A 24,851-nucleotide genomic window follows, 5' to 3' on the forward strand; every position below is an offset into this window, starting at 1 on the left:
AGAGATTGACGTTTCTCTCTGGAACTAAGGTCACCTTTCCTGTGCAGACAGTATGGCTGATGCCCCTTCGTGCAGAGCCCTGCTTTGGCCCCGGGAGACTGAAAGCACATGTCCCTGGTAACCGAACAGTCTGACCTCCATGTTGTTTTCTCATTAGATTAATGTCATCATGAGTATAAGTTGTTTTATTTACTCTGCTTTAAAAATAATCCCTTGTATTTTGAGTATGGTGTAATTATATCCGTCTCTAAGGTAGTTAAAATTACCTCTCAGAATGCAAACATTTTTCTAGTATTGTGTTCCTATTTGGTCTCACCCAATATTTCTTTAGTTAATACTCGCCAGAGATATTCGCCAAATTATGGTACGTAGTACTTCCATACCTGCTTTGGTGCCTTCTTTTGATAACTAAATAAACCACACACGACTGTGTCTAACTGTGACATATTCAAAGTGTCTTTGTCTTGCTGGTCTTAAATTATGTTTGAGATTTTTAGCATGAACCCAGTACAGATTTCTGGCCCCCGGAGCGGTGATGTGACTGCAGCCCACCTCTGGGAAGGAATGTCTTTGTGTGGGGGGCGATGGGCGTGGGGGGCAATGTACCACTTTAGCTGTATGTGCATGTGTTCTCTGCTGCAGGCTGCCCATGCGATCGTGCCTGGAGCACTCTGGTTTCCAGGTGACAGACACGATTCACGGTATAGTATGAGTCCTCTGAAGTCAGCACATTCTCTACAGCTCTCATTTCCTTCTCTGAGTTCTTGGTTTCGAGAAATGCTGTTAATAAAGAAAGTTGTAATGCTTTTGTTGAGTAGCACCAGCTACAGTTTGTGCTCTGTTTAAAGAGGTACAGTAATGAAGATGTCAGAATGTTATGTATTACATATGTCACTTTTTGTTTGGGGGGTTTTGTTTTTGTCCAGAGCAAATCAGAGCTCCTTCTTCTGTTTCCTCAGTAGAAAATGACAGACATTTAGTAATTTTACCGATTTATGGGCCTCAACCTGAGAAGTCATTTGAAGTGTTAACCTTTTCCTTGATAATCGCTTTTAGCATGAAGGAAATATCATGACTATATTGATATTTTGGTCAGAGATGGGAACAGGCTTTCTTTCTTATCCGATCACTTTGTAGTCTTGTAGTCTTTCCATGTCTTCGCTGGGTCCTGAGAGCTTTATCAGTTCAGCAGGCTGAACCGAAGTGGACAGAGACACTGGACAGAGACACAGGCTGGAGAAGTCACGGCTCTCTTCCTGGAAACAAACTGCTTCCAATTCAACCCTCGGGCTGTCTCTGCTGAAGGTGCTTTCACCTCAGGCGTCCTGGGAGTCTTGGGGCAGCAGGTTACCCTGATCAGACATAAATTTTGAGAATGTCCTGAGAGGAGCTTTCTTTTTTTTTTTTTAAATTTTTATTTATTTATTCATTTTAGAGGAGAGAGAGAGAGAGAGATTGAGAGAGAGAAGGGGGGAGGAGCAGGAAGCTTCAACTCCCATATATGCCTTGACCGGGCAAGCCCAGGGTTTTGAACCGGCAACCTCAGCATTCCAGGTCAACGCTTTATCAAACACTGCGCCACCACAGGTCAGGCGAGAGGAGCCTTCTTTACCAAGACTTCTTTCCACTTACCTATATTTACTGACTTACTATGTAGAAGTGCCGTCTCCTGTAGATGTTAACCAAGTCATTGGATTTTGCAGAGCTTAGAAGGATCAAATTGTCTTAGAATGTTCCTTAGGATAATTGAAGATACTCTTGAGACTACCATAAAATAGTAGAACTCACTTGTATGTCTAAATTTTTTAATTCAGTGTATTCATTCACTAATCACATAAGCTTTATTTTAAATCACTGCATTGTCATCGCACATTTTAACATGTGCTGTAAAATATTTCCCAGAAATGCTGTAAGAAAACATCAAAGCTGCAGTTACAGAATGTTTTCATGGAAACCTGGAAAAGGAAGGTTAGGGTTCGTGGTGATGTTGAGAAGGTGACTGGTGCACCTCTGTGGAGTCGCATCTCACCCAGTTTTCACCCCGCCCACCAGAGAGGACTGGTGACAGGTGCCACCCCCGTGATGAGGATCTCTTCTCTCTAAAGAACTGAGCATGGTCAGAGTCCAGGGGGGGGACCTTAGAAGTCCTCAGAGCTGCAGCTTACACAGTAAGAAGCCCATGTTGTGCCAGGACCAGTGAGTGTCACAGCTGCTGAGTATTCAGAAGAGGACAAACGTCTGTTATTCTCAGGGTGAGCATGAGAGTCTGGGTTCTTTTTTTTTTTTATATAGGGACAGAGAGAGAGTCAGAGAGAGGGATAGATAGGGACAGACAGACAGGAACGGAGAGAGATGAGAAGCATCAATCATTAGTTTTTCGTTGCGACACCTTAGTTGTTCATTGATTGCTTTCTCATATGTGCCTCGACCGCGGGCCTTCAGCAGACAGAGTAACCCCTTGCTCGAGCCAGCACGGGTCCAAGCTGGTGAGCTTTGTTCAAACCAGATGAGTCCGCGCTCAAGCTGGTGACCTCGGGGTCTCAAACCTGGGTCTTCTGCATCCCAGTCTGACACTCTATCCACTGCGCCACTGCCTGGTCAGGCTCGATTTGATTTCTTAGGTAACATTTCTGGTCAGTTACACTGCCTTTTTTTTTTTTTTTTTTTTTTTTTTGGTGACAGACAGAGTCAAACAGAGGGACCGATAGGGACAGCCAGGAAGGGAGAGAGATGAGAAGCATCAATTCTTCATTGCGGATCCTTAGTTCATTGATTGTTTTCTCATATGTATCTTGACCAGGGGGCTACAGCAGACAGAGTGACCCCTTGCTCAAACCAGATAAGCCTGCGCTCAAGCTGGTGACCTTGGGGTCTCGAACCTGGGTCTTCCACATCCTAGTCCAACACTATCCACTGCGCCACTGCCTGGTCAGGCTGGTCAGTTACACTGTTGATGACATGTCCTTTGTAGCTGGCTCATCACTTCTACCAGCCTATCTCTCCAGCAGCTCAGCAATGTTGGATCTTTAAAGATACTTTGAAGACCAGTGTTTCAGGTAGTACACATGACATCTAGATAGCTGTGTGCCAGTCCATGCCATTTGGACTGATTTATGTGCACACACATGCTCAGACTCTGGGAAAACAAGACTGCTTTGTTTCGTCTCACTAATCATGTGGCTGTATTAAAGTAGTTCAGTCATAAAACTAGTTTCCTCACCTGACCAGGCAGTGGCGCAGTGGATAGAACGTTGGACTGGGATGTGGAGGACCCAGGTTCAAGACCCCAAGGTCACCAGCTTGAGCGCGGGCTCATCTGGTTTGAGCAAAGCTCACCAGCTTGGATCTAAGGTTGCTGGCTCAAGCAAGGGGTTACTCGGTCTGCTGAAGGCCCACGGTCAAGGCACATATCAGAAAGCAATCAATGAACAACTAAGGTGTCGCTACAAAAAACTAATGATTGATGCTTCTCATCTCTCTCCGTTCCTGTCTGTCTCTATCCCTCTCTCTGACTCTCTCTCTGTCTCTGTAAAAAATACCAAAAAAACCCCCTAGTTTCCTCATCACTGGAGGAACCTTTTGTTAAGAACTGTTCCATGATAATAGCTTATCTTGAACAATGACTTAAATTCAAAGAAGTAGTAAATGGTCAGATTGTGAAACATTAGGTAACTTGAAGTAGTCTGGGTCTTCTGCATCCCAGTCCAGTGCTCTGTCCACTCTGCCACCGCCTGGTCAGGCTCTGTGTTTCTTTAAAAAAAAACTTGATTATGGAGAATTCCAGATACATAAAGAAGTAGAGTAGAAGAGTGTATGAACCCCAAGTGCCCCAAATTCATCCTTCCCACTGACCAGTCTTCCTTCATCTTTACCCTCATTCATTTGCCAGGGTGATTCTGGAGCAGATTTTATTTTATTTTATTATTATTATTTTTTTTAGAGAGACAGAGAGTCAGAGAGAGGGATAGACAGGGACAGACAGGAACAGAGAGAGATGAGAAGCATCAATCATTAGTTTTTTTGTTGCGATACCTTAGTTGTTCATTGATTGCTCTCTCACATGTGCCTTGACCATGGGCCTTCAGCAGACCGAGTAACCCCCTAGCTCGAGCCAGCAAACTTGGGTCCAAGCTGTTGAGCTCTGCACAAACCAGGTGAGCCCACGCTCAAGCTGGCGACCTCGGGGTCTCGAGCCTGGGTCCTCCACATCCCAGTCCAACGCTCCATCCACTTCGCCACCGCCCGGTCAGGCTGGAGCAGATTTTAGAAATCGTATCATTTCTTCCATGAATGTTTTAATCTGTATCTAGGGTGATTTTTAGAAAATGACCAGAATAATGTTCACATCAAAAAATCTTAGTAATTAGCCTGATCTATGGAGGCACAGTGGATAAAGTGTCGACCTGGAACCCTGAGGTCGTCAGTTCAAAACTCTGGACTTGCCTGGTCAAGGCACATGTGGAAGTTGATGCTTCCTGCTCCTCCCCCGTTCTCCTCCTCTCTCACTCACTCTCTCTTCTCTCTAAAATGAATAAATAAAAAAATGTTTATATTTAAAAAAACCTTAGTAATGATATATTACATAATTAGTATTCATATTTCTAATGTAAAAACTTTTCAGTGTTTTATAACTTATGAAAGTTCATTTTTATGAATGTACAAGTAGGCAAAAAATTTGAAGTCATGTTAAATATTTGTACAATGTATTTTAATATCTGCTTCGGATAAATTGTTTCTGAAGTAAAATCCCACAGATTACGAGATATATTTCACTCACTGTCTTCCCAGACAGAAACCTTCTCGGACCTTATTTTGGCAATGTGTCTGTCTTGGCTCACCTCAGGAGGAGGCCTCTCTCTTACCTTTTCACAGCTGCCTTGGTTTGAGATTTCCTGGCTTTATTTACAGGATTGAGGGGCCCTGAGCATTCTGTACTGAGGAAACAGAACAGAAGGTTGACTATGGCAGAAGTCCATCTTGCCTTCATGGTGGTGCTCTTATGGTATAAGTAATGCATGCATTTGGGGGCTGAATGGAGTGGGCAGGGTCGGTAAGTTATTTTTACTTAAGGATGCTAATATGTTCAAAAGGAATGGCCTTGGAAACTAAGCCAATTCTAACTTTGGATGAAGTGACTTGCTTTTCAGAGCACCATTAGACAAGGAAAAGGGATTTCTGTTGGCTTAATAACCCATTAACTGTATCTCCCTAAGAAGATACAGTTTGAATAATAACAGCATAGGAATAACTGTAGCCATTTAGAATTCTGTACAGGTCAAATCCCGTTACAGCAAACGTCATTAGGATATCTAGATTCCTTATTTGTCTTAGAGCTTTCCCTACAAATATCAATATACAATGTATCAGATTACAGAACATCTTTTGTGCTTAACTTTCCTTGGCAAGAAGCAGCACGAGGACATAATGTTTTGGGGGCATTTCGGCCCTACTCAGAGTTCGTGTTAACACGATGGCCAGTTTCCTTCTGCTGGGACTGTGGGTGTGAGTTAGCCGTAACTGGTTGGCTCTGTCGCCCTGGGTTGCACCTTCAGCTGGCCGTCTTGAAGAGCATGGTGCCAGTGTTCATTAATTCATGCTATCCAAAATGTGTTGAAGCACTGTGATTTGCTTGGTGCTTTTGGGAAAAATGTAAATAAAAGATGGAGTCCATATTCATTAGTGACTTGTATACCACTGGGGAGGGGAGACTAAGTCTCAGGTAACTGTGCAGCCATGAGTATTTTAGAGTATGGAAGGGAGTCAGGACTTCATGATACCTGATTACTCCCCCCTGTGGTTTCTCTGTCATACACCAAGCCATCAGCAGAAGTCTAGAAGTATTTCTTTGGTATTTTCATTTTGTAGCTCTCATTGTAATGGGATTTAACCTGTACCGTCTTTCATCTGAGAGATGCATATTACACAAATGAAAATATGATATACCCCATTTGTATTTTCTGTACTTTGTACAAAATGTGCTTAACTGTATGGTAAAGATACTATTGAATATATGTAAGTGCAAGTCTTTGAAGATAGCTTCATGCACATGAAAATTTCGTTTACTTTTATATTGAGTAAGCTAGAACATGTAAACTGTTTATACAAAATGCATTAAGACATCAGTGGAATGTTATTTCAGTCTGAGTCTGGTGAATGAGTGTTGCTTTAAATCACTAGGTGTTTTGAACGGTGTTAGAGGAGCTGGTGTTGCTTAACATGGCATTTTTCTCCCTGTCCGTACTTTCCGCCCTTGGTACAGGTATTTTTGATAAAGCTGTGGAGTGGAAAGGTATGTTTTCATGGGGTGTTCAAGAACCTTTTACCTTAACATTTGTAGAGTTTATGGGCTTCCTTCTGTGTCTGACATAAGCAGACTTTAATTTAAACAACATATTTCTAGAGGCAGTATTTGAATATAAAATTTTGACATGACTTGCTTTTCCGCATCCTCTGATGAAAAGATAGTATGCAGGTTTTTTAAGCACTTGGGGTGGGGGTTGCTCTTAGAAGGTATGATCTGTGCCATGAAGAAAAGGTAGCCAGAGAGTTAGTTGCAGATGGTAGTTAATAATCTAGTTGTTGTTACTGCTAGAATCTTGGTTACCAGTAATTTGCAATTTCATTGAGGAAAGTGATGTAAAAGTATCTTTTCATATGTTAATATGTGAAATAGTTTAGGGACTTTATTAAGTTTGCACAAACCTTTTTGGTGGAGGACAAATTCATGTTGAGTGGAATGAATAGAGTTAGTCTGAAAGGCAAGTTGGCAGGCTTGTCTGCACAGACTCTGTGCCAAGTCGCCTGCCTGCACAGGGCTTTCTTCTCTGTCCAAGTTCTGTGTGGACCTTGCTTGCCACAGGCAAGTGAACGCTCCTGTTCTTGCGGGAAGAAAGCCTCCCCCAGATGGAGACCTGCCTTACTAAGTGGTGAGACTCAGATTGGCCATTCGTCTGTGGAAGCCCTGGTTGGAAGAGCGCCCTCTACTGACTTTCCTCTAACAATGAAATTGCGAAAACGGTACACCAGAGTGATTGTGAGTCACAGCTATTTGGTCTCAACAGCACGTCCCTTTTCTTGTAAAGAAACGAAGCAACTCCTCAAGTGTTGGTACTAGTGCTGGACACTGGTGGTGCAATTTAGACATCAGTGGGCTGAGAAACACTCATTAAAAATGTGTGATGTTTAACCCTGGCTGTTCTGGTGATTGCAGAGTTAGTGTCTGCTTTGTGTTTCCCCTCTCACCGGAAGTGTCTGCTTTTTCTCATTCGTAGAGGTCCTGTAATAAAGAGGGATCCGAACAAGCTCAGAAAGAAAGTGAATTTCAAGTAAGTAACGAAGTTCATTCTGCGTCTGTGTGAGGTGTGACCTGCTAGCCGGCTTCGGCCACCCTGCAGTGGCCGTACCTGGAGCGCCCTGGTCTGTCTGTCTCAGGGGCGGGCTCTTGGTGTGTGGGAGCCAGCTCAGGGAGACAGGACGGATGTTCCCAGTCCCTGCTGAGATTGGAGGAGTGCACGCTGGTCTTCAGGGCAACCTGAGAGCAGTTGGGGTGCTTAGAGACAGACGGCCGTTTGAGCTAACATTTGTGCATGATATTCAGATGGCGGTTGACGGCTGTGTGGTGTCTGTCACTGCCCCTTTGTTCTTGTGGCCACTCGCCCTGGACAGGTAGGAGAGTTTTTTCTTATGCAAGGCACCCAGGTAGGAAAGGTGTCTTCCTCCTCAATTACAAGATTCGCTTTAGAATGACTCCCCTTTCTGAAATGCATATTTTTAGAAGAGGTTGAGGTCCAGAGCGCTGATGGATCACCTGGTCCCCTCTTTGGGGCTCAGAAACGGGGAGTCTAGAGCCAGGTATCTGCACACTGCAGGGAGGAAACAACATTGTGTGTGTGTGTGTGTGTGTGTGTGACAGAGACAGAGAGAGGGACAGACACCGGAAGGGAGAGAGATGAGAAGCATCAATTCTTGGTTGTGGCACTTTAGTTCATTAACTACTCTCCCATATGTGCCTTGACCAAGGGGCTATATGAGACCGAGTGACCCCTTACTCGAGCCAGCGACCTTGGGTCCAAGCTGGTGAGCCTTGCTCAAACCAGATGAGCCTGTGCCCAGCCGGTGACCTCAGGGTCTCAAACCTGGGTACTCCGCATCCTAGTTCGACGCTCTATCCACTGCGCCACTGCCTGGTCAGGCGGGAGTAAACAACTTTTGAGCATACTGTCCCGATATGTGCAAGTTTGTAAAGGGGTGTGTGTGTGCTGGTTATTAAAATCATCAAGACATAGACATTAAAAAGCGGTGAGAGTACAAAGAAATAAAAGTGCTGATACTTTGTCCTGTGTTTCGGAGGCGGTTTTGCATGTGCCCTGCTCTGGAGACCCTGAGCTGGGGTCCCGAACTGGCTGAGAAATCGCAGGATGGACATTGTCTTCAGCCATTTGGAGCCCTTTGTCTGGAGACCTTTGTACTTCCTAGTAGTTGAAAATGGAGCTCTGGGGCCTTCATGATGCTAAATCCAAAGTCTATTTTCAGTTTTCATTTTACTTTGACTTGTCTCAGCAGCATTTAACAGGACCCTTCCCCTAGTAAGGCAGCCGGGAGACAGACGCCAAGTAAAATTCTCTCTTACTCCTTGTCTCTGTGCTTAGCTCACGTGCTGTTGTGCTGACCGCTGTAAGTTCGCAGTTCAGCCCAAGGCCCTCTCCCCGGCTTGCTCTCTTGTCAGCCCCCCGACTCAGACTTGGTCCCGTGTTCTTCCTGTCGCTGGAGGTCTGCGGCCCCTCTTCTCTCGCACCACCCGGCCCCTGCCTGGGTGCCATGCTCCGCTACCCGTCTCCTGGGTGCGCGCTCTCCCTAAGTAGCAAGCAGCGAGGTGCTGGGAGACCAGTTCTAAAGTGACCGCCGGTGGTTCATGCATGCATTTGGAGGTCACCTACAAGCCTTCTTAACCGGCCCATTTGTCTTACTTTTGACTGTTTTCTTTCATTTTCGTCCTTTCCAATTCTTCGCTCTACAGCCCCCTTTCTCACTATTGCGAATAAATGCTGAGCTCCGGTCTCTGATAAGAACAGAGGTGTTTCTTGTTTCCAGTGTCAGAGCAGTGTACAAAGATTGGAGCACTCTCAGATCTCTTTCCATCGTCCCCGTTTCTGGCGATGACTCGGCTCTGACGGGCTCTGGACCATGTGTGTTCAGGTGCAGTCAGCTCCAGAGCCCTGTACTGAGTGTAAAACACTTCTGAAATAATAGAGTGGGTGTGGCGCTATACAATTTGAAACTCCGCAACCTAAGGGATATTTAGATTAGATACATGTATGTGTATTATACAGTGCTGGCCTCAGTGCCCTTTAGCTTAGTCTTCTACACAGAGGGAAGTTTAAAACAAATTCTAACTCGGGACCTAGACTGGGGAATGGTGGATTTGAGATGGGAAGTTGTTCAGATGGCAGATAGCCAGTGCTGGGCCCGGTGCCGAGGTCAGCCGCTCGTCCTGCGCTGGCTTCCCGTTCTGTCCCAGCAGGTGGGGTGCTGGGCTGCTGCTCTCTGGGGTTCAAGTGTGGAGTTAGAGAGACGTCTGCCGACCTTGCTGCACTCTCCTGTGGGGCCTGTCTGATTCTGCACTCCAGGCCAGACGGGGTGAAATGACTGTCCCCTGCATAGGCTTGCTGGTAGTCAGATGTATGAGGGACGAAGTTTTGCCAGCTAAGTAGAGATTCAGGAGTTCTCATTCATTAAGGTTTTAAAAATAAAACTTGTCTGATGTCAGTCAAATTCTGCTCTAAAATTTATTAACTTAAAAAATGTTTCCGGCCCTGGCCGGTTGGCTCACCGGTAGAGCGTCGGCCTGGCGTGCGGGGGACCCAGGTTCGATTCCCAGCCAGGGCACATAGGAGAGGTGCCCATCTGCTTTTCCACCCCTCCCCCTCTCCTTCCTCTCTGTCTCTCTCTTCCCCTCCCGCAGCCAAGGCTCCATTGGAGCAAAGATGGCCCGGGCGCTGGGGATGGCTCCTTGGCCTCTGCCCCAGGCGCTAGAGTGGCTCTGGTCGCTGCAGAGTGACGCCCTGAAGGGGCAGAGCATCGCCCCCTGGTGGGCAGAGCGTCGCCCCTAGTGGGCGTGTCGGGTGGATCCCGGTTGGGCGCATGCGGGAGTCTGTCTGACTGTCTCTCCCCGTTTCCAGCTTCAGAAAAATACAGGGGGAAAAAAAAAATGTTTCCGTTGATTTGAGAGAGAGAGAAGCATCAGCTCATTCCACTTTGTTGTACACTCCTTGGTTCCTTCTTATATGTACCCTGACTGACCGGGGATTGAACCTGCAACCTCAGCACTAGCCAACTGGCCAGGCCCTCAGTCGTGCATTTTTTGGTTTTCTGTGTGTGCCCTGATCGAGGATCGAACCCACAACCTTGTTGTTTCGGGGCGATGCTTTTAACTGACTGAGCCAACCCGCAAGGGCCTCATTAACTTGTGATAGATCAATGCCTTGTTCCTGTTGTCCTTGTCTAAGTCTGCTCTGGCTGCTGTAATAAACTCCCTAGGGGTGTAAACGACAGACATTGATGTCTACACTTCTGGAGGCTGGAGGTCGGGCACAGGCTGGGTTCTGATGAGAGCCCTCTTCCCGCCTGGCAGCCACCAGTCTCTTGCTGTGCCCTCACATGGCGAAGGGAGAGAGAACAGTGAGAGTTCTCTAATGTGTCTCACAAGAGCACGGCTCCCATTAGGGCTCTCTAACCTTATGGCCTCAGCTAAACCTAGTCACCGCTCGAACGCCCCACTCCAGATACCATCACATTGGGAGTTAAGGCTACAATGGTTCATAGCAGTCATTAATACAAAACTTCTGATTAGTAAATCAAGGTTGGTCCTCACAGGTGGTAGTTAGACCGTAAGTGTGGGAATTACCAGGTGGTGGCTGGACTAGCACTGTGGGGAGTACCAGTGGATCCATCTTCCCCACCAGTGTAACCCTTCAAGTGACTGAACTACTTTTTTTTTTTTTTTTTTAATTTTATTTTATTTTATTTTTAGAGAGGAGAGAGACAGAGGAGAGAGAGACAGAGAGAGAGAAGGGGGGAGGAGCTGGAAGCATCAACTCCCATATGTGCCTTGACCAGGCAGGCCCAGGGTTTTGAACCGGCGACCTCAGCATTTCCAGGTCGACGCTTTATCCACTGCACCACCAGAGGTCAGGCCTGAACTACTTTTTACTGTAATGCAGCACCATTTGCAAGTAGCATTTCTTTTTTCTTTTGTTTCCTTTTCATTAACTTTAGTTTGTATCATTGCCTATGAGTCTGTCTCAGTTCATTTTAGTAATATGAGCGTGATTTTAAGGAGCTCCACTTAATTTTGAATGGGGTCTGTCTAGATCAGGCATGACTAACACCTGGCCCGCGTAATCAGTTTATGCGGCCTGCGATTAAATTTTTAATATTCTCCACTACTTTAAAATCTCAGCTACTCAGAAGCGGAAGTGTCTTTGATTATTGGAAATTGAGATATTTAAGAAGATAGTGATACATGGAAAAGAATTCCGCATGTGACTAATCTAGGGTTAATTTCCAATAATTGGTCAAATGGATTAGCGATACTTCTTTATCTTTTAAAAAAATTTTGTTATAAAGATTTACAGCCTGGCCCGGTGGTGGCGCAGTGGATGGAGTGTTGGACTGGGATGCAGAGGACCCAGGCTCGAGACCCCGAGGTTGCCAGCTTGAGTGCGGGCTCATCTGGTTTGAGCAAAGCTCACCAGCTTGGACCCAGGGTTACTGGCTCAAGCAAGGGGTTCCTCAGTCTGCTGTAGCCCCACGGTCAGGGCACATATGAGAAAGCAATCAATGAACAAGTAAGGTGTTGCAACGCCCACGAAAAACTAATGATTGATGCTTCTCATCCCTCCGTTCCTGTCTGTCTGTCCCTATCGCTCTCTCTGACTCTGTCTATAAAAAAAATTTTTTTTTACAACTTTTGTACTTATCTGTACTCGATATGAACTGTTTGACATTTAGCGGCAATGTGAAACCCACATTCTTTTAGTCAGTTTGCCAGTGCACACCCAAGGTCAAACAGTTCGTTATTTTTGTGGTCAAGTGTGCTGAAAAAAGGGGCATTGTAGCATAGACGGTAGCTGCAGTTGATAACTGAAAATGTGTCCAGGCTGTTTGTAAAACGAAATAATTGTTTTATTTGCGCTATAACCCCTTCAAGCTCATTCTGTTAATTAAATATAGTTTCAATTGATTGCGATACAGTTTGGATATTTATATGGTATGCAATTTTATTTTTATTAAAATAATGTATATTAAAATTTTTTCACTCATTCATCAACAATAAAATTTTGTTTACTTAAATTGTTTTTGTATTTAACCTTTTTATTTATTTATTTTTTTACAGAAACGGAAAGAGAGAGAGGGACAGATAGGGACAGACAGACAGGAACAGAGAGAGATGAGAAACATCAATCATTAGTTTTTTATTGCGACATCTTAGTTGTTCATTGATTGCTTTTTCGTATGTGCCTTGACCGTGGGGCTACAGCAGACCGAGTAACCCCTTGCTCAAGCCAGCGACCTTGGGTCCAAGCTGGTGAGCTTTGCTTGAACCAGATGAGCCCACGCTCAAGCTGGAGAGCTCGGGGTCTCCAACCTGGGTCCTTGGCATCCCAGTCCGATGTTTTATCCACTGCGCCACTGCCCGGTCAGGCAACATTTTTTAATTTTACTATTTCATCTGGCCCGTGAAAAAAGTTTTCTTTCTTATCGGCCCAGGGGCAAAAACTGTTGGCCACGCCTGGTCTAGATCATATTCTCTGCAGCATGTTTCTTTTTTTTTTTTAAGATTTTATTTATATTGCCTAACCTGTGGTGGCGCAGTGGATAAAGCTTTGACCCAGAATGCTGAGGTTGCCAGTTCAAAACTCCAGGCTTGCCTGGTCAAGGCACATATGGGAGTTGATGCTTCCTGTTCCTCCCCCCCTTCTCTCTCCCCCTTTCTCTCTTGCCCTTTTCTGAAATGAATAAATAAGATATTAAAAATTAAAAAAAAGAAAAAAAGATTTTATTTACTGATTTGAGAGGGAGAGAGAGCATAGTTGCTTCATCTTAGTTGTTCATTGCTCGTTGTATGTGCCTTGACCAGGCAAGCCTGGTGTTGCGAACCTGCCACCTCACTCTTCCAGGTTGATGCTTTATCTACTGTGCCACCACAGGCCAGGCGCCTTTCTTGTTTTGTTTTTTAATCTCTCTTATTTTTTAGTTACACTTGACATAACAATATTACGTTAGTTTCAGGTGTTTACTCTCGTGATTAGACATTATATAACTCACTAAGTGATCTGTATCCCTGTGCTGTACTGTACATCCCCGTGATCGCTGTGTAACTACCAATTTGTACTTCTTAATCCCCTCACCTTTTTCATCCATCCCCCTAACTCCCTTCCCACCTGGCAGATGTCAAAACGTATGTTCTCTGTATCTTTGAGTCTGTTTCTGTTCTGCTTATTTTATTTTTCACTTTTTTTTTAAATTTTGTATTTTTCCAAAGTGAGAAGGGGGGGTGGCAGACAGACTCCCGCATGCGCCCGACCAGGATCTACCCGGCATGCCCACCAGGGGCGATACTCTGCTCATTTGGGGCGTTGCTCCACTGTAACCAGAGCCATTCTAGCACCTGAGGCGGAGGCCGTGGAGCCGTCCTCAGCGCCTGGGCCCACTTTACTTCCATGGAACCTTGGCTTTGGGAGGGGAAGAGAGAGACAGAGAGGAAGGAGAGGGGGAGGGGTGGAGAAGCAGATGGGTGCTTCTCCTGTGTGTTCTGGCCAGGAATTGAACCCGGGACTTCCGTACTTCGGGCTGTTGCTTTACTGCTGAGCCAGCTGGCCAGGGCCTCTGCTCATTTTTTAAATTCAATTGTTGATATGTGTTTCTTCTCATTTTATTGTTCATATTTTTTATAAATTTTTTTGTTCTCATTAAAGAAGATTCTTTAACGTTTTATGGGTTACTGGTTTGGTGGTTATGAACTCTTTTAGCTTTTCCTTGTTTTGTTTGTTTCCTTCTCTGAGGAACTGTCTATAGTTTGGTTCTAAATGATAGCTGTGCTAGGTAGAATAACCTTGGTTTTAGGTTTTTGCTTTTGTGTGTATGTGTGTGTGGCAGAGAGAGACAGACAGACAGATAGGGACAGATAGACAGGAAGGGAGAGAGATGAGAAACATCAGTTCTTTGTTGCGGCTTTTTTGTTGTTCGTTGATTACTTTCTTATATGTGCCTCAATGGGGGGGGGGGCTACAGCAGATCAAGTGACCCCTTGCTGAAGCCAGCGACCTTTGGGCTCAAGCCAGCAACCATGGGGTCATGTCTATGATCCCACGCTCAAGCCAGTGACCTTGGGGTTTCAAACCTGGATCTTCTGTGTCCTAGTCCGACATGCTATCCACTGCACCACTGCCTGGTCAGGCTTCTTTTTTTTTTTTTTTTTTTTAAATACTTTATTGATTTTTAGAGTGGATGGAGAGGGAGGAGGGGAAGCATCAACTTGTATTTGCTTCTAATTTCTAATATGTGCCTTGACCGGGCAAGCCTGGGGTTTCAAACCAGTGACCTCAGCGTCCAGGTTGATACTTTATCTGCAGTACCACCACAGGCCAGGCAGGTCTGTATTTTCATCACTTGGAGTATTTTCTTGCCAGTCCTTCCTGGCCTGCAGAGCTTCTGTTGAAAAATCAGCTGGCAACCTAACGGGAGCTCTCTTCTAAGTAACTGATTTTCTCTTCTTTTAAGATTCTGTCTGCATCTTTAACCTTTTGCATTTTAATTAGGATGTGTTTTGGTGTGGGCCTCTTTGGGTTCCTCTTGTTTGGGACTCTGCACTTCCTGGACTTTTATGTCTGTTTCCTTCACCAGGTTAGGGAAGCTTTCTGTCATCATTTTTTCACGTTGGTTTTTTTGTTTGTTTCCTTTTTTAACGTTTATTTATTGACTTTGGCGAGAGAGGAAGGCGTGGGGGGAGAGACAGGAACATCAATCTGCTCCTGTATGTGCCCAGACTGGGGATCGAACCGGCACCCTCTGCGCTTCAGGAGGGTGTTCTGACCAGCCGAGCTGTCCGGCCAGGGCCCAGACAGGTTCTCCGTTTCTTGCTGTCTCTCTCCTGGCATTCCCATGATGCACATGTTGGTAAGCTGAAGTTACCCCAAAGGCTCCTTACATTGTCTTCATTTTTTTGTTTTTGGATTTTTTTTTTTCTTCTTGCTGTTCTGATTGGGGTTTTTTTGCTTCCTTGTATTCTAATTTGATAAGTTGATTCTTGGCTTTACTCTACTGTTGATGATCTATCTATAAATTAGTCTTCATTTCAGTTAGTGTATCCTTCATTTCTTGACTAGTTCTTTTTTATGGTTTCCATGTTCTTTTTCATGCTGATCAAGTTCTGAGTTAGTCTGTTCTTCCCCTAGGTTGAGTGAGTGTTTTTGTAACCAGTGTGTGAACTCTGCATTTAGTAGATTGCTTGTCTCCATTTTGTTTAGTTCTTTTTCCGGAGTTTTGTTCTTTCACTTGAGGCATGTTTCTTTGTCCCTTGTTTGGACAGCGTCTCTGTGTGTGTTTCTATGTATTAGGTAGAGTTGCTACATCTCTTGGGCTTGATGGAGTGGCTTAATGTAGTAGGTGTCCTGTAGGGGCACGCAAGCTGTGCAGCTCTGCCCTGTGTGGGCTGTGTACACCCTCTTGTAATTGAGTGTTCACTGCTGTTGGTCCATCAGCGGGAGGGATTTACCCCGAGGCTGATCAGCTGCCAGGGCTGGCTGTGCTGAAGTAGCCTTCAGGGGCCCACTCCATGAGCAGGACGTCCTTGGGGCTCTGGTGCCTCTGTGTCTGCCCCTTGAGCCGGTCCCTCGTGGAGGTGGTTGGGTGGCGCCTGGGCGTGCTCGGGGAGGATGTTCGCTGGGTGCTCTGGCTGTGGGGCCTCCAGGAGCACAGCATGTTTCTCAGTAAGGAGTGAAGTAGAACCCCCGAGAGCGTTCTCAGCATACCTGCCGGCCACTCCTCAGACACAGGTTTAAAGAGCTTTAAGAGATTCAGGTGCAGCATTGGTTAAGAACAGCTCCGTCACCTTGTCAGAAGAACTCTATTTTTAGAGAAACAGAGACTGATAGATGGAGGGAGATGAGAAGCATCAAATCATAGTTGCGGCACCTTAGTTCATGAATTGCTTTTTCATATGTGCCTTGACTGGGGGACTACAGCTGAGCCAGTGACCCCTTGCTCAATCCAGCGACTTTGGGCTTCAAGCCAGTGTCCTTGGGATATCTATGACCCCACATTCAAGCCGGTGAGCCCAACGAGCCCATGCTGAAGCCGGCAACCTCCCAAGTCTCGAACCTGGGTCCTCAGCATCCCCAGCCAACACACTATCCACTGTGCCACTGTCTGGTCAGGCTCAGAAGGAAACTCTTAAGCTATAATTTGCTGTTTGTGGGAAAAGGACTACAGAATGAATTTGAATCCAAAAGATGGGTTTTTAAGGCAAAACAATTATAGATCCACATTTGTTTTGAAGACAACATAGAAGTTTTAGCATGAAGATAAACGTTGAATGACAGAGGAGAAGATTGGGGATAAGAGCAGAAAATAGAAACCTCGAATGCTCCAGGCTAGGGGTTTTTTGGGACCAGAAAACAGACTCCAGTAATTTTGACACTTACAGCACGAAAGATCAGTTCAGTAGACAAAGGGCCCTTTGGCCCCTTTGCTTACACTCAGTACTGTCCACTGAAGAGCAAGTCACCCTCACCAGAAGGGGTGGTACTGTTGCGGTCTTTGATAAGATGCCAAGGGTGAGGCTCATACAAGTTTTAAAATTAACAGGAACAGCCTGACCTGTGGTGGCGCAGTGGATAAAGCATCGACCTGGAAATGCTGAGGTTGCCGGTTCGAAACCCTGGACTTGCCTGGTCAAGGCACATATGGGAGTTGATGCTTCCTGCTCCTCCCCCTTCTCTCTCTGTCTCTCTCTCCTCTCCCTCTCTCCTTTCTAAAATGAATAAATTTAAAAAAATAATAAAATTAACAGGAACAATGAAGCATTGATAGAAGATGTGCTATATTTGGAGTCAGTGATCTAAATTGAAGTTGAAATTTAGGTCTCATCAGTTTAGTGCTTGCAAGCATATACCTTACAAATGATCAGAACTGTTAACCTGTTTCTTTATATTTACAATGGGATAATCATGCCTGATCATGAAGTTGGAGTGGGATATGATGCAACTACTCGTGGGAAAGCGGATGCCTGGCCTGCATCCACCCTCGGTAACGCCTGCTTTATTGCCATGTTTCAGGGGGCCGAGGCCATGGTTTTGGAGAGTGTGATGTTCGCCATTCTTGCAGAGCGGTTGCTGGGGCCCAAGCTCTACGGCATCTTTCCGCAAGGCCGCCTGGAGCAGTTTATCCCGGTAAGAGGTGTTCAGAACTGGTAACTTTAACGTGTCCACAGACAGAGGACGGACGGAGTCAGTGCCTCATCACTGCGGGGGCCTCAGGTGCCGGGATCTGGAGTCGTCAGTGTGACCGGTATTCTTAAACTATATCAGAAGGAAAGAAAACTGAATTTCAGTTGAATTTACAGAACCTTTGTCTTCCTTGCAAAGATAAGTTTATCTAGATCAGAACTATATATGAGACTTTCCATCTGTTGTTCCCTAAAGCTGCTCGCCCTGGAACGCTCCCCTTTCACGTTGTCCCTCTCACCTGCAGGCAGCGCTGAGCTCAGCACACTGCCTGAGGGGAGGCTGTGCCTCCTGGACTCTGCCTGCGTCCAGCTGGGGGCTGTGGGACGGTGCCTTTGTCTGAGTCGCAGCCCAGGACAGAGCCATGTGCTGCTTCCAGTGGCTCGCTGTTGAGTCCGCTGTCATCTTGGGGTGCTTAAATCAGAGCTTACTTCTAGTTTCTTCCTTGGCACCTGTCTTGGCATCTAGTGTTTTTCTTTATATTTTCCCCGTAAAGAGAGTAACATCTATCTGGCATGAGAATCAAAGGAGATCATAAAGTATTTGAAAGAATTTTGTAAACATAAGACTTCATATTGCTTATAAGTGGCAACATGGTTGCATCTTAAAAACAATATTAATTGGTAAAATCAAATTACAGGAGACTACACATAGTATGCGTTGCATTTTTTTAAATATAGGTGAGAGAGGAGGGGAGATAGTGAGGCAGAGTCTTGCATGCATCCCAACCAGGATCCACCTGGCAACCCTGTCTTGGGCCAAAGCTTGACTGTCAAACTATTTTTAGTGTCTGAGGCTGATGTGCTCCAACGGAGCCATCCTCAGTGCCAGGGGCCACACTTGAACCATTTGAGCTACTGGCCGTTGGAGAGGAAGAGGGGAGAAGCAGATAGTCACTTCTGTGTGCCCTGACTGGTAATTGAACCCTGGTTGTCCATATGCCGGGTCTAGGCTTTATCCACTGAACCACCGGCCAGGGTCATAGTGTACCATTTTAATAAAGCCCAGTAGGAGCAAATTAAAATTTGTTTAATACATGCATATGGGGTAAGGCTTCTCTTTAGGAAAGGTGAAGCACTGAACACTAGTCAGTGATGGGAACCCCTTGTTGGAGTGCGCTGGGATCAGGCACACAGCTGGAGCACATATGAAGTTGGTGCTCTTCTTCTAGTTTTAGAGTCATGTAAAGTTCTGTTAAAGTATTAGGGTGAACCATGTGAAACTGCCAGTATTTAACTGTTTTTGACCACCGAAACGGTGGTTTCACTTGGCTATGCCTGAAACTCGGTGTGATTTCCAGGTTGGCTCTTGACCATGGCATGGGGCAGGAAGAATCCATCTTTCAGAGCGCACAGAGTAGTGATCTCTAGGAATGATAGCTAGTCTCGTGTTTGCCTTTCTCTGTCCTGGGAACAGAACTTGGATCCTAAGTTTTGCTCATTTTTGAGTACATTAGCTTTAGATTTTTGACATTTACAAACAAATTACTGTCATTTTAAAAGAGCTCCTTGAAAGCTGAGGGAGCCGCCTTAGTCGGCAGTGTCCTGCCATTAGAAACCAAGCGTGCTGTTCTATCACGTGGTGATCCTGTTTGGAGGACCCAGGGTTGAAGAGAGGAGCCCGATGCTCTCTGTGAGCCTTGGCCCTGAGCACAGGGCCCTGTCTCTTGAGACGCCCTGGTTAGGTGCCTGTTGAGCCGTCTGCGTTGTCTGCGCTGCTTCAGAGCAGCCTGTCAGCAGCTTCCTGTTGTGTTGGTATTGTACAGACACCGGAAAACAGGGGCAGAGACAGAAGTTGTGCTCTTGGCCATGTAGCTTTGAAGTGAATACGGAAGCTGGAAGTTGCACAGGGGTTTCTCTAGGTTGGGTACCCCCTTAACCTCTGGGCTGCCTTACTCTATTTTCAGAGAAATGTCTGGATCTTCCCAGAGGAGCAGTTGGGGTGGGAAAGACGAACAGGTCTTAGGTGGCTGAGCGTGAGTTGCTGTGGGAGGCAGCCACAGGCAGGCCTCAGCTGCGTTAGGAGACTGGGATGAGTCCTCCCTGCAGGGCACCACTGTGGGAGGCAGCCACACGCAGGCCTCGGCTATGTTAGGAGACTGGGATGAGTCCTCCCTGCGGGGCAGCACTGTGGGAGGCAGCCACACACAGGCCTCAGCTGCGTTAGGAGACTGGGATGAGTCCTCCCTGCGGGGCAGCACTGTGGGAGGCAGCCACACACAGGCCTCGGCTGCGTTAGGAGACTGGGATGAGTCCTCCCTGCGGGGCAGCACTGTGAGAGGCAGCCACACACAGGCCTCAGCTGCGTTAGGAGACTGGGATGAGTCCTCCCTGCGGGGCACCACTGTGGGAGGCAGCCACACTCAGGCCTCGGCTGCGTTAGGAGACTGGGATGAGTCCTCCCTGCGGGGCAGCACTGTGGGAGGCAGCCACACACAGGCCTCGGCTGCGTTAGGAGACTGGGATGAGTCCTCCCTGCGGGGCAGCACTGTGGGAGGCAGCCACACACAGGCCTCAGCTGCGTTAGGAGACTGGGATGAGTCCTCCCTGCGGGGCAGCACTGTGGGAGGCAGCCACATGCAGGCCTCGGCTGCGTTAGGAGACTGGGATGAGTCCTCCCTGCGGGGCAGCACTGTGGGAGGCAGCCACACACAGGCCTCGGCTATGTTAGGAGACTGGGATGAGTCCTCCCTGCAGGGCACCACTGTGGGAGGCAGCCACACGCAGGCCTCGGCTATGTTAGGAGACTGGGATGAGTCCTCCCTGTGGGGCAGCACTGTGGGAGGCAGCCACACACAGGCCTCAGCTGCGTTAGGAGACTGGGATGAGTCCTCCCTGCGGGGCAGCACTGTGGGAGGCAGCCACACTCAGGCCTCGGCTGCGTTAGGAGACTGGGATGAGTCCTCCCTGCGGGGCAGCACTGTGGGAGGCAGCCACACACAGGCCTCGGCTGCGTTAGGAGACTGGGATGAGTCCTCCCTGCGGGGCAGCACTGTGGGAGGCAGCCACACACAGGCCTCAGCTGCGTTAGGAGACTGGGATGAGTCCTCCCTGCGGGGCACCACTGTGGGAGGCAGCCACACTCAGGCCTCGGCTGCGTTAGGAGACTGGGATGAGTCCTCCCTGCGGGGCAGCACTGTGGGAGGCAGCCACACGCAGGCCTCGGCTGCGTTAGGAGACTGGGATGAGTCCTCCCTGCGGGGCACCTCTGCCTCTTTGTTGAAAGCTCTCTGGCAGGTGAGGCAAGAGCTGGAGGCAGGTGCTGGGGTTGCCACTGTGAGGAGAGGGACTTGTCTCATGAGCTGTGGCGCTCCTCAATGCCACATGTCTCCTGCGTATGGCAGAGAGGACTGTGTTCAGTGTGGGGTCAAGTGGACAGTGGGCAGAGCCAGTGACTATGTGTGAGAGGGACCTTCTCTCAATTAAAAAGTTCAAAATGAAATCGACCTTTGATGGTGACCTGCTCCTCACTAGGAAGTGCCCTTGCAACTGCTGGGCCACCATCTTTGGGCACAGTACCAATTCTCATTTTTTTATTTTATTTTTTATTTTTTACAGAGATGGAGAGTGAGTCAGAGAGAGGGATAGACAGGGACAGACAGACAGGAACGGAGAGAGATGAGAAGCATCAATCATTAGTTCTTCATTGCGCGTTGCAACACCTTAGTTGTTCATTGATTGCTTTCTCATATGTGCCTTGACCGCGGGCCTTCAGCAGACCGAGTAACCCCTTGCTCGAGCCAGCAACCTTGGGTTCAGGCTTGTGGGCTTTTCCTCAAACCAGATGAGCCCGCACTGAAGCTGGCGACCTCGGGGTCTTGAACCTGGGTCCTCTGCATCCCAGTCCGACGCTGTATCCACTGCGCCACCGCCTGGTCAGGCACAGTGCCAATTTTTTTTTTTTTTTTTTTTTTTTGTATTTTTCTGAAGCTGGAAACGGGGAGAGACAGTCAGACTCCCACATGCACCCGACCAGGATCTACCCGGCACGCCCACCAGGGGCGACACTCTGCCCACCAGGGGGCGATGCTCAGCCCCTCCGGGGTGTCGCTCTGCCACGACCAGAGCCACTCTAGCGCCTGGGGCAGAGGCCAAGGAGCCATCCCCAGCACCCGGGCCATCTTTGCTCCAATGGAGCCTTGGCTGCAGGAGGGGAAGAGAGAGACAGAGAGGAAGGAGGGGGTGGGGGTGGAGAAGCAAATGGGTGCTTCTCCTATGTGCCCTGGCCGGGAATCGAACCCGGGTCCCCCGCACGCCAGGCCGACGCTCTACCGCTGAGCCAACCGGCCAGGGCCCACAGTGCCAATTCTTAAGGGAATTTTGTGCACTGGCTGGTACTTTGATGCCCACAACACCTGACTTCTCATTCTTACCAGTCCTGTGAGCTCACACTTCCTAGGTTTCCTGGAGAAATATAATTTTCTGATGTCCTTTTTTATTTCAGAGCCGGCGTTTAAACACTGAAGAATTAAGTTTGCCAGATATTTCTGCGGAAATAGCTGAGAAAATGGCTACATTTCATGGCATGAAAATGCCATTCAATAAGGAACCAAAATGGCTTTTTGGAACAATGGAAAAGTAAGTGGTCAGTACTGGCCCCAGCGTACTTTTGCATTGGGAGCGCCTAGCGTGTCCAGAGTGCGCAGGGCTGCGGTGCCGCCGTGGGTGGCAGTGTCTGCCTCGTGAGTAGCTCTTTCTCCCATGCCGATCAGGAAGAGGCATATTTGCACAGATGCCCCGGAGTGGGTGGATGGGCAGGACCCTGCTTCCCTGAGTGCCCTGAGCCCCACCCCCTCTCCTTTCCCTGTCACTGAGATGGGGTGCCCCTGGTGTTATGTGGTTATATTTAACTGGAACCCAAGGACAAGCTGAGGTAAATAGAGCAATGCTTTTTGCTTCTTCCCTTTTTTTTGCAAGATACCTAAATCAAGTGCTGAGAATTAAGTTTACCAGGGAGACCAGAGTGAAGCAGCTGCACAGGTTGCTGGGTTACAACCTGCCCCTGGAACTGGAACACCTGAGGTGCGTATTGGCGTCGGTCTCTCATGTTAGAACGTGCATTTGTCCAGAAGCTTAAATGTTCTTCACAAAGACAGTTGTCAGTGATCGCTTACTGAGGATTAGCTCAGGCCTGGCATTTACGCTGTTTTTGCAGGATGGATTGAAACAGTGGATTTGTCACCTGGAATTAGTTTTTTGTATGAGTGCTGTCACCACGGGTCAACCATGAATGGTTCGTGGTGGAAATAGTTTCGTAAGGATGGTCGGTGACTGGGGCAGTGGTGCACCCAGAGCAGGAAGTTTGTTTCTGAAATGAAACTGAAGCAACAAACCAGGGGCAGGCTGGGGAGGGCAGCAGATGAGGGGAACAGTTCTACCCAAGCTTAGGGGGCCGGAGGAAGCAGCTTGCCTCTGCTCTCTGAGTAGACGCAAGGGGGTGGGGAGTGCAGGCTCCCAGCACATGTCCCCTGATTGGGAGGACTTACACCTTTTTTTTATTTTTTATTTACTTTTATATTTTGGTGAGAGGGAGGGAAGCAGAGACAGATTCCCGCAGGCGCCCCGACCGGGATCCCCCGGGCAGCCCACTAGGGGGCGCTGCTCTGCCCAGTCAGGCATTGCTCAGTTGCTCAGCAATGGAGCCATTTTTTTAGTGCCTGAGGCAGAGGCCATGGAGACATCCTCAGCGTCTGGGGCCAGCTCACTCCAACCAGTCGAGCCATGGCTGCAAGAGGGGAAGAGAGGAAGAGAGAGGGGGGAAGGGTGCCCTGACCAGGAATTGAACTGAGGACATCCACATGCCGGGCTGGTGCTCTACCATGGGCCAGCTGGCCAGGGCCTATTTACGCCTTTCATTACTCAGTTATTTGGGTGTCTACTGGGCCGGGCATCATGATTGGTGCTGAGGAAATGGTAACCACACGTTTCTTCAGGGAGCTTCTGTTTTAATGAGACACAGAAAACAAGTAAAATAATGTTGAGTTGTGATAAGTTCTGTGAAGGAAACCAGTGGTCAGAGTTGGGCTCTTGGAGGAAGGACTGCAGGCCGAGCAGCAGCTGCTTAAGGGGATCCTCTGGGAGAGAAGAGGGGTAGGAGGGAGAGGAAAGGGGAGAGAAGGAAGGGGGTGGAGAGGAGAGAAGAGGAGCGGGGAGGGGAGGGAAGCCCGAGCATAGTGGGTCTACTCTAGAATGCTCTCCACTTGGGACAGTGTTCACAATGCGCGTGACAGACGTTGCCCAGAGGCCGTGTGTGGAGCGCTGACACGGTGCAGGGCCTGCCGGGCAGCAGGACTAGCTGCATCGAACCTCTTGAAAGTCTCATGAGTAATAGCAAGCCCTTCCTTTTCCAGATCGTTGCTTCAGTCCACCCCGTCTCCAGTTGTATTTTGTCATAATGACTGTCAGGAAGGTAAGAGTCGCTGCCCAGTGTGTGTGTGTGTGTGGGGGGGCCTCCAGGGCATGTGGTAAATCCCAAGTATCCAGAGAAGAGGGCTAGAGGCGCCACATACGGCACCACCGGCATGAAGTGTCTCATAAGCGGTAAAAAGGAAAGAGGTTGACTTTTATACTGACCAACAGAAAAATCTCCAGGATATAGTAAAAGAAGAAAGCAAGTTTTAGAAAAATATGCAGGGTATCATTCCATTTCTATAAAAAAATTAGAAAAATAAGATTCACTAAACTGGGAGCTGAGATAAATGCCTTGCCCTTCCCAAGTCACAAGTTTGTGCAGTGTTCGCCACCGTTCCTGTGGACTGACTCCCTCTGGACGAGCAGTGCGGGACGAGCCGCCCCTTGGTCATCCTGGGCCCGGCCCCCTGCCGCAAGCAGCCCCGGGCAGCTCTCAGAACCACCCCTCTCCGCGTGTCATTCAGATCCAGCAACGACTGCTGGTTCTCTGCTTTAAGTTCCTGTAATGGGACGTAATCCAGCGCGATTCCACACTCAGCATTTTAGTCAGAGGTCGCCTCTAGCTGGGCAGCTCTTGCCGCTGCCACCACGGGGCCTGACTGCGGTGTGGCTTTGCCCCCTGTCCTTGTCCCTCCATCACTGCCTACTTAGGTCTACCTTCGGCCCTTTGGCAAGGTTGAGCTCTTTTAATTTTCAGAACAGCTCCTGTTGAAGATTAGTCATCAGTAAAGCCAGAGCACCTTCCACTAGGTCAGTGGTCAGCAAACTCATTAGTCAACAGAGCCAGATATCAACAGTACAACGATTGAAATTTCTTTTGAGAGCCAAATTTTTTAAACTTAAACTATATAGGTAGGTACATTCCTTATTGAGGTAGCACTTGCACGTGGTATTTTGTGGAAGAGCCACACTCACGGGGCCAGAGCCTCATGTGGCC

At 47.8% G+C, this 24,851-nt stretch overlaps 1 protein-coding gene across 3 annotated transcripts in view; it reads left to right on the forward strand.

Moving 5' to 3' along the window:
- The window catches only part of CHKA (choline kinase alpha), a 55,513-nt gene that overhangs the window by 20,528 nt on the left and 10,134 nt on the right, over nt 1-24,851 (forward strand). Inside the window, exons 3-8 of one of the 3 annotated variants that reach the window (XM_066386421.1) lie at nt 6,260-6,289; nt 7,272-7,325; nt 17,337-17,450; nt 21,948-22,081; nt 22,421-22,525; nt 23,854-23,912. In XM_066386421.1, coding sequence (XP_066242518.1) covers nt 6,260-6,289; nt 7,272-7,325; nt 17,337-17,450; nt 21,948-22,081; nt 22,421-22,525; nt 23,854-23,912 — 496 coding nt within the window. The remainder of the gene's footprint in view (nt 1-6,259; nt 6,290-7,271; nt 7,326-17,336; nt 17,451-21,947; nt 22,082-22,420; nt 22,526-23,853; nt 23,913-24,851) is intronic. The other 2 variants (XM_066386503.1, XM_066386543.1) reach the window with 2 other exon arrangements.

Source organism: Saccopteryx leptura, chromosome 1 (assembly GCF_036850995.1).
Source record: "Saccopteryx leptura isolate mSacLep1 chromosome 1, mSacLep1_pri_phased_curated, whole genome shotgun sequence".
NCBI classification, from domain to species: domain Eukaryota; kingdom Metazoa; phylum Chordata; class Mammalia; order Chiroptera; family Emballonuridae; genus Saccopteryx; species Saccopteryx leptura.